At 35.4% G+C, this 10461-nt stretch overlaps 1 protein-coding gene across 2 annotated transcripts in view; it reads left to right on the plus strand.

Moving 5' to 3' along the window:
* Window positions 1-10211, plus strand: part of PUDP (pseudouridine 5'-phosphatase) — a 66971-nt gene extending 56760 nt beyond the window's left edge. For both annotated transcript variants that reach the window (XM_053935503.1, XM_053935504.1), the window contains exon 4: window positions 9525-10211. In XM_053935503.1, the coding sequence (XP_053791478.1) occupies window positions 9525-9701 (177 nt within the window). In that variant the 3' untranslated portion in view covers window positions 9702-10211. The remainder of the gene's footprint in view (window positions 1-9524) is intronic.
* Window positions 10212-10461: the final 250 nt, after the last annotated feature.

Below are 10461 nucleotides of genomic sequence, written 5' to 3' on the forward strand. Positions count from 1 at the left end.
GGTAATTACAATGTCTGGTGGACACTGAGTTGACCATGAGCCAGCAATGTGCCATTGCAACAAAGGTGGCTGATGAGGAGGAGTCTTGCCAGCAGATTGAGGGAATGGATCTTGCCCCTTTACTCAGCACTGGTAAGGCCACACCTGGAAAATACTGGGAGAAGTTCTGCACTTTCCAGTACAAGAGACATTGAGCTGCTGAAGGGAGTCCAGCAAAGGGACACCAAGATAATTAAGGGATTTCAGCATATCGCATTTGAGGAAAGACAAAGTGAGCTTGGAGAATAGAAGGCTCAGGGAAACATTAATGCAAGTAAATACCTGAAAGGAGAATGCAAAGAGCCAGGCACTCTTTAGTGATCAGAGGCAATGGACACGAACTGAAAGATAGGGGGTTCCCTCTCAGCATCACGAAACACTTTTTCACCATGAGGTTGACTGAGCACTGTTGCAGCTTACCCAGAGAGGTGGCAGAGTCGTGCTTCTTGGAGATACTAACTGTCTAGACCTTGTCCTGGGCTGTAGGGTTCCCTGCTTGAGCAGGAAGTTGGCCCAGGTGACCTTCAGAGGTTGCTTCCAATCTCAGTCATGGAATCACAGAATCACACAATATTCTGAGTTGGAAGGGATTCACAAGGAGCATCACTTCACCTCTTAAGTGAATGGCCCATACAGGGATCAAACCCACAACCTTGGCATTATTAACACCATACTATAACCAGCCATCCTGGAATCATGTGATTCTGAGTCCATACAATACTTGTATATCATTTGCACATTTTCTGTGTATATATGTATATTATGTGGGGTCCATTAAAAAGCAATAATTAGTTAATAATTGCATAGCAAAATACTGGCAACAAGCTTTAAAGTAACAGTTCAAAAAGTTTCAGAGATTTGGACACAGCTTAAGTGGGAAATTAGCCACCCTCATCCCTTTTCTAAAGACTCACTCAAACTATTGAAGGTCAGCAAATGCAGGATACTTCAGATCAGCAGATCCATTAAGTGATTCTTACTTTTAATATAAAGTAATTATTATGTTGGATGAGCAAGTAGTGTTCACTTAAGCATATGGCCTGATGAAGTGTTTTGAGGACTTTGCCCATGAGAGGTTGTTTTACAGGCAAATATGTGGTAGTTTTCCTTTTGAATTAGTCTGCCATCTGTCAGTTTTATACCCTGTTGAATCTGAACATTATTTGTGGCTGAAATATACAGAATGGGAGGGGTTTTTAGATAAAAATTATATTAAGAAAAGCTAATGAGAACCAAGATAATGATAAAGTTGTTTCTTTGAAGAACTGAGTACCGAAAAGAAGTTAGGGCAGAAGTTGTATGACAAGCATAGTAACAAGTTGCTGATACCTTGGCTAGTATTCCCAAAATAATGTTCATGTTAAGCCAGTGTCATGGCTCTGTTAGTTACTGATCTAACATATCTCTTAAACTGAATAAGCCTTATGCCACAGAGAGAGAGACTATCTGTATGGAGGCCATGTACACCATGTATATATGTATCCACGTGCATACATACACAGAGTTAAAGAAACATGTTTTTCTATTTTTTTTCATTGTTTACTCTTGTGCATTCATTTATTCATTGCACACCTTATTCCTTTTATGGAAAATGACCTGTTACTCTTGTAAGCATGACTGAGTCAAAAATAAGAACTGAGGGCCCTTGAAGTGACTGTTAGCATTCTCTTATCTGGTAGAGCTAATATTTTTCTAATAGAAAAATAAGGACAGCTTGATAACAGTGTGTCATCAATGCATTTTAAAAAGTCTTTCTATGTGGTATATAAAATAGCTAGATCGTATCAGGGGAATTTCAACAAAAGCATGTTGAAATATTTTGAGATTAAGACTTAAAAACTTTCTACATGTGAATTCATTTTTAAGAGTATACTAATTTTCTTATTTACAGAAATATTTGGGCTTGGAGTTTACAGTAGAAAGAAATTTTCTAGAGGAGCAGTCTGTTGTAATGGTTGATTCACATAAAACTGCTTGATATTCACTGGCTTTTCTTCTCTGCATTTTTCATAGATCAAAATACCTAGGTAACTATTGCTTCCCTAAAATAAACAAAGGAAGCTGATAAAAACAAGATAGAGATAATGTGAAAAACACAGCTTCTCTACTGGAATCTAAAAAAAATGATTATGACTTTTTTTTAAAACTTTCCTCTTAATATATAATACATTCTTATTAAAAATTTTGGTTTTACTAGTAATTGTATTGATCTAGTAGAACTTGAGTGCCCTTACAGTTAATCCCTCATTCAGGGTTAAGAGAGTGGGTCAATTGAATTAATTATTTCTCATAATAAATAGTTCCAAAAGAATTTATATCGTACATAGTGCACGTAGAAATAGTGGTTTTATAATGAATTCTTTTACTTTTGGTGGTAGATTTCACATTCTTTAGAAATATTGTATTTAGAAGACAGAAATAATTTCTCAGGTAAAGAGAATTGTGAAAGAAATTTTGAGTTCTGAGTTTCATTTTCTTGCAGAGTCAAAGCAGCTTTGCAAACTAAGAGGCTGAGAAATCATCCTTTGAAATCACAGGACAGTTACTTAAACAGACCTGGCTATTGATGTAATGAGGCTTTTCATTTCATATGTGATATTTTTAGATTGCTATTGCAAAAATGTGGAATTATGACATTCCTTACCATAACCCAATGGCCACAGGTGGGCTACTATTGAAAGAGCACGTTCATAAATACTTGCACAGCTGTTTCTTGGGTTTAAATGTACAATCAGCTTTAGGCATGCCAAGTATAAGATGGTAGGTTGAAGGGATGAACCTGTATGATTCAGATACTGCCCAACAGGAACATTTATATTCCTCTTAACTTTAGGAGTTAATATTTTTTAGAACTTAGTTTTATACATTCTTCTCCACTTTCCTCTGAAAATCTATATTGAGAAGAGAGAATTGCCATTTTTAATGTGGTTTGGGATTTTTTTTTCTGTAGTTGAAATACATTGAAAATGCGTATTAGAATTTTGTTAGTATTTTGTTTGTTTTATTTAAAGGTATTTGCTTCTGGCTTTGTGCTTGCAGTTTTATGTTAATAATTTTAAATATTTTCTACAATAACTTTCATATTTGAATTTTGAAAGAAAGGCTCTTTTCTTCCTGATCAGGAAGAGTTAAAATGTAATGCAGCTATATCTCACCAAGTCACTGCAGAGTGGTGACACTCTTTTGTACAGTTCAGTGAGAAGCTTGTACTGAATAGAAAAAAAAGGACCATGATGTTTTTGCACTCTCAAAGAAAACCTGTTTAAAGGTTAATGCCTTTTCTGGCCCTTTCTCTCCCTTTCTCTCTTTATTGAAGAAATTAGGAAATGACCTTATGTCTGAAGCATATGTGGGCTGTTATTAACACCAAAGTTTACACAATCATTAAATAATGTTTAGATCAAATTCATGTAAATTTCACTATGCAAGCTGATCTTTCTGCATTGGAAAATAACACTGGTCAAGGAGGCATTATAGAACAAAAGCAAACTAGTGCCAAAATAGATTTTAAAAAAATTAGCTTGATCCATGAGAATCAAGTGCCTTCTGCAGCACCTGCTGAGGCAGCTGTAAGCAAGTGATGGTGTCCAGTTACCCAAAACAAAAAAAGGAAGGGTAGCAGCTCTGGCAGCCTGCACCTCTGGGTTTATCCACATTGCCTGTGGCAAAAAGTTCTTTGCTTTTATTCAGGAAATACTTTTGGTGCCTACTTCCAGTTTCAGTTCGAGACTTAGAATTTGGATGTATCAAAACAGTTCCTCCTTTGGGTGTACCTAGTTTGTATCTCTGATGTGTTTGCTCACAAGATGGGCCCAGCCTCTCTCCAAGGTGTAGAGTGAGTGCAGTAGGCAACAGGCAGAAGGTGGAACACAAGAAACTCCTAGATTCTTGGAAAACCATTTTCACTATAGGGCTGGTTTCACCATATGGTTTCACTGTATAGGAACAGGTGTCCTGGAGGTTTGTGGAATCTGCATACTTGGAAATGCTCAAAGCTCACCTGGCCAAGGACCTGAGCCGCCTGCTTTGGCTGGACATGTGTTGAATAAAGTGTTTCCAAATGGCATTCAGGCACCCACTCAGTGTATTTTGTCCTACAGTTCTGAGCTCTGCATGCAAGGTGCATTCCTTGAATGTGTTGTGTCAAGGAAGTCAGTGGGTGTAATAAAGATAGTTCTCTGTGGAAGGGAAGGAAGAACAAATTAACTATTTCATTGTATAGAATTACTTTTTCGGCCAGTTTTAGAGATAAGTGACATAAAACTCCAGCATGTTATGCAATATGAGTAGCCTCAGTAGAGAACATCATGAGTATTTGCCTTGTGTTCTCCATAAAAGAACAAAACCCTTCTATGGCTAATCCAAGCTGCAGTTAAGATTGAGTTAGATTTCTGCTGCTGGGATAATTGGACACTGTTTCAGAAACGCCTGAGAATTTCTTGAGGCCTGTAACACAAGTTACCATACAAAGTTCCCAGTGTGCTATCCTCTAAACACGCAGTGCTCTGTGAAAAGAGTACTCCAGCCATCTGGAATGGTCAGAGTAACCCTGCATGTAAATGTGACCTTCTCCCTGCCTCACAGAGCTGCTGTGTCTGGGGCTGACTGTCACTCACAGAAACACTTCCTTTCATTTGATCAAGTCTTGAAAACAAGCAAGAAATATGAAATTTCTCCTCCTTCTTCTCCATCCAAACCATTTTATTCCTTCTGGCCTTCCCTGAGATAATGTTCTGTGAACTGGTTTGTGAGAGAGGAACTGCTGGTGTGGTCTGAAATGTAAAGTGCATTTATGTGAGAGCTAGACACCCAGAGTAATCTAATTATGTGCAGATGTAACACTTTTTTTTTTTCTTTTTTCCTTTTTGAAATTATGCTAATGATTTTTTGTTTTGTATGTTTTATGGTAAATAATTTGATTCTTATATTGGTCTGCAACATAGTCCTAGTAGTGAGTTAATAAAAATCTGAATTAAAAAGCATATGTGTATGTAATTTCCAAACAGTTCTTAATATGAATCATTGACTCATAAAGAATGGTGGCTGTAGTTAGTATTCTGAATATTCTGGTGCTTAATTAAGTTGAGTTTTAGTTTCCAGTTTATTCATTTGTTATAGAATTTAAAAACATCTTGGCTTACTCCTCATTTTCCTTAATGGAACTAAATTGTGGGGCTGTAAGCTGCATTACTTTCTTAACAGCATATTTATTATGATTTTGTTATCCCTGGCTGGTCAAATTGGCATGTCCTTAAAATAAAATGAAATGTAATTTATTATTGTATTCACTATTGGATTTTTTCCCAACTATTTCTGGAAGGAGTGTAAGTCCAAAGATTAGGAGAGAAACATTAAATACGTTATTTCATTATTGTTTTTTTCTTAATTCATCAGAGAATTAACACAGGAGGAGACCAAAACTGCAAATAATGCAGCTGCTTAAAATGGATTCATTCAATAATGTTTAAGTAACTCTGATGGTAAATGGGTCACCAGAAATACATTTTCCCCTTGTTCCCAGGTATTTGGACAATGAAAACATAGGAAAAAAGAAAATACAAGTTGAGTTAAAAAATAACCCAGCATCTGTTTTATGATGTTAAAATTGTTGTTTTCTCTCTCTTTTTATGAGTTTCCACCACTTCCCATAAATTACAAACAGCCCCTTTTAAGCATCTCAATATTTTGTATGGAATATGAATGGATCTGTGTTGTATTCTGAATTATATTATGGTTCTTAAAAATTTCTGGGACATTCACATGACTAACACAATTGGTTAGTACTGGAATTATTTTGAAAATCTAAAAAAAATTGAGCAAGGAAAAATTACAATAGTTGTTGAACAAACCACAAAACATGATTGCAGTAGTAATACCTTTCAGACTGATAATTTACTTCTTAGATGCTACTTAGTTTTGAATTTTAACCATATAGTATGGGCTAGTTTTTCACAAAGAATATCATAAAAACACTTCTGTCAATGAACAGTCAGCAAGTTATCTGTAGAAATGAAAGGCCTGAGCACCCTTCGGTTTACAGAAATCAAGTGTCATTCTGATATCCATGTGACCTGGCTGTACTTGGTGAATTTCTTCCTGCAGCCTGTCTTGGGGCTTTTTTTAGAGATATAATGAAATTTAAATTAGTCCTTGAACATTTATAGAAGACTGTATTGTGCATATATACATAAATTAATGTATATGGGTACCAAATATTTCTACCGTGCAAATTTTACAAATCACCCATCATGCTTTTGACCAGTTGATTCGATTAGGAAGGGGGAAAACATCAATTAAAAATGAAATTACAGAGTATGAGGTGCAATCCATAAGAAGCCCATAACATAATATGTCACATTCTGATACCAAATGTTTCTGTGTCATTTGAGGACAGGTGATGAAAACTTTCTTTTCATTCTTTCCTTACAGAACAATAGATGGTAGTGTTAAACTTGCAGATGAATTCTGTACATATAAATCATGGCATCTTTAGTCTCATCCTTCAGTCTGTTTTAGAGCTGTCTGTTTTAGTAGTGTCATATGTGGTCAAGGATACTTGTTAATAAGCAGTCCCTATGCATATATATTATATTCACAGGTTTTCCAAAATCTTAATTTTAAAACTGATTTTAATCTTTCATCCTTCCAGCCTTCTTGGTTATCACTAACTGCAGTAACACTTACGGATATCCCTGTTAGTCACATAGTTATTCCATTCAGACTTTTGCAGTATATGTGGTAGAGAAGGCCTGCTGTACATACCAAGAGCCTAACTAACATTCTTTTCTTATATTTGTTCATTTAATGTAGGAAGATGAGGTAATGAGGTGCTGCAGTAATATTATTTCTTCCTCTGGTTACGTGATTAATTTTTCCTTTTCTAGATTCATAGGGTGAACTATAAATTAATATACTTTGCTATACTTTTTTAAGCATTTAGTTCATTCCAAAGTGAGAACTGTCCTATATTAGTATGACCTTCTGAGAGATCTCATAGGAGTAGTATTGATCAGTGACACAAGTTTTAGAAATAATGCACAGAAGCAGCCAGAATCTCAGCTGAAGTCTGTATAAATCTCATCTGTCTCTCAGTTGGAGTGATGCTGATCTTGCAATACTTATGCAAAATGGGAAAGAACTTGGCTGCTTTCATATCTCTAAATTTAGTGTGTGTGTGGTCCAGGACAATGAAGATTTTATAACATCTCTATGTATTAATAAATCCATTTTGTGTGTGAACCTCTGCAAACCTTTCGTCAGCCATTAAAAATGTGACTGGTGCTGCTGACAATAAGTTTCAGTAAAAAGAAAGACTTAAGGAAGACCTAATACACTTATTTCCTGTAACATGCAAGACACTGTAATTATGGGTCATTTGTCTGGTTTCTTTGGTAATTAAGAGTTTTAATTGTGTCTAATTCCAGGGAATTAGTTAAGCTTTTCGTTATGCATATTGCCTTCCATAATCATCAGCTCCTCTCATACAGTAAGCTTAGTGACATCATGGAAGTCAATTAGGTCTTTCAAAACAGAGCAGTGAAGTACATTCTTTTGTATGAGCTGGATCAGAAAAGGTTTCTGAAAGGCCTTGATAATGCTCTTCTTTGCAACATTTAAGCTTATTCTTCAAAAAGCAAAGCCTGTCAGAGTTTCATTTATTGTCTTCAGAATGCTTAAGGTCATGAACTAAGCTATTGTTAAGAACAAAACCTATAGACAGAGCCATGCTTCCATTCTAATAGCAATTGTACGAAGCTTTCCAGGATCAGCTGGTTACATATTTGTAGTTAGTAATAGTAATAATGATCAACTTTTGAAAGTATCACATTGTTCAAACAGGAATGCAGTGACTGTATGAAGGAAATGAGCACAAAAGAGATTGGTATGATTCCTTTGGCTCACTAAAAATTATTAATTAGGTTTTGTTTTATTACATGCAAGGTAGAAAGCACCTTTTACTTTTCATTTCACAGACTCCAAGTTGCTGCTATGTTGAAAGGAAAGAATCAATATTTTTAAAATAAAGGAATCAGGAGAGGGTTCTTTCATTTTCTCCTTCCACAGTCCCATATATACCATAGATAGGTGTATGTAGGGAAGACATTTAATACATCTTGCAAAATTCTTTTCTTTGAATATAATAAAGCTTTTGCAAGTTGCAACTTGGTTACCTTAGAGCACAGCCAGAACAAACACTGTGCATCCTTTATGTTCTGCAGTTGTGTGTTTCAGAACCTAAAAGGTGCAGTATGATGTTGTATGTTCATAGAATCGTAGAATATTCTGAGTTTGAAAGAACTCACAAGAATCATCAAAGTCCAACTCCTGGCCCTGCACAGGACAGGCTCAGGAATCACACCATGTGCCTGAGAGCATTGATTACTAGATGTGAGGAAAATTGCCCTAACCATCCCAATATCTGTTTTCAATTACTAAAATTACTTGTTGCAGTGATTTTGGCATTAGTAGTAGTAGCAGTGTTAATAATATTGATAATAAATGCAATTGAATTGGAGAAGTGTTAGAAACCATGTGTCAGTATAGGTCAGAATTTTTCAGGTCCTTGGATGCCAAAAGTTGCATTGGGTTATCCATGACCAAAAATCCAAACTGAATTTGCAGGTCATGGACAGTAAGAGGCAGGAAGAGATGCTTCATTATATAAATTCTGGAATGAGCTCCAGAAACATTATCTTTGATTATATAAAATTTCAGACCATATGATTTTTATATGTTTATCTTATTTATTATTCATTATCCTGACATTAAATTACAAAATCCACATAAATAATGTATGATTTTTTTTTTAACAATTTTAGCTTTGCTTCCAAACTGCAATCTGGAAAGATTGTGACTATTGTAAGGCATGGAAGTTCTACCTGACTAAACTCTCTGTTCTCTAAATGTAACCTTCCAATATAATTGCTTGTTTTCTTTCTCATCATTGATTTGGAAGAATTAAGTAAATAGAGTATGACTTTGACAGCACTCTTCTGATAGTGTCTGTCTCCACTAATCCGAAGCTCTACTGTTGACCTAGGTAGTTTAGTGCTCCCCATATCTTGTGTATGCAGGAAATACCATACCAGTGAGTGAAAACACTGCTTTTGCCATTCTGCAAGTTTTGAAGTTGGTTTGGAAAAAATTAAATTGCCTGCTTATTTAGGCACTTGCTTAATTTTACTTTAAGCTTGTGATTAAACACATCCCTATTAAAGCACTTAGGAACATCTGGATAACCACTTTCTGGGATTTAAGTAAGTGTATTGATGTTTTTTGAATTGAAATTAATTAAAGGTTAATTACCATGCAGATGTTCAAACTGAGAGGTTTGCTCTTGTTCTAATTAGGGGTGTCTAAGACAAGAACAAAATTTAGTTTTCTTACTAAATTTCATTCAGGATCATTCTCTCTTTTAAAACAAGCTATTAGAAGTTCATAGTACCATTGTAATTATTTTTTTATCCTTACCTTTTGTTTTTCAGTGTCTTGTGTTTGAAGATTCACCACAGGGAGTCAAAGGAGCCCGGGCAGCAGGAATGCAAGTGGTTATGATTCCAGATGAACAATTAGGTCCAGATTTTAAAAAGGAGGCAACACTGGTGCTGAAGTCCATGGAAGATTTCCAACCAGAACTGTTTGGTTTACCAGCATATGATTGATGCCTAATGCTTATGAGCATGTTCTTGGCTGGAGATTAATTTAAAGTTAAATGAAATTTGATTTTGGTTTTATGATTGTTTTTCATCTTCTACTTTCTTCCTCAAAACTAGAACACAAAACATTGTTAACATTCAGTCTTTTAACATTCTGAAAGACTGTTAAAAGACTGACAGTCTTTTTAACTGTCAATTAAAAGACAGTCAGACTAACAGTCTGTTAACATTTAGTCTTTTACACATTACCTCTGATAAATTGTCTGGAATGTTTATGATTTGTCCTTTTGATAAATGCAAAATTAAAGCAGCATCTTTCTGTTAAGTGAATCCAGCCTTGTTCTATTCACATCATAATGTTTTCTGGAAATATTATGGAACTATTTAGACAATTTATTGTAACTGCATTGGAAGCTTCTTGTTCTGTTTCCACTTGAATTACTTACTGTTTACATCTTAATCAGAAATCTGTTCTGGATTGCCTTTTATTCCATTAAAATGTTTTTGATACTGTTATTGCTGTGTTTATCCTTTTTCTCATCCCATTGATGCCTTGGAGTGGCTACCTAAAACAGAGGCTAGACAAAGTTAAGAGAATAAAGTGGGTATTTATTATTTTAAAGGCCTTCAATAGATAAACCTTGGGCAGTCAAAAGCCACCCAGAGACTACACCCAAGGTGGACGGCAGTCACAGTTTTCAGACAGATATGTTTGGTCTCTTTGCATATCAGGGGTTAACTGTCCAATTCCAGCTTCAGGTAATGA

The sequence above is a fragment of the Vidua chalybeata genome, chromosome 2, assembly GCF_026979565.1.
Source record: "Vidua chalybeata isolate OUT-0048 chromosome 2, bVidCha1 merged haplotype, whole genome shotgun sequence".
Taxonomy (NCBI): domain Eukaryota; kingdom Metazoa; phylum Chordata; class Aves; order Passeriformes; family Viduidae; genus Vidua; species Vidua chalybeata.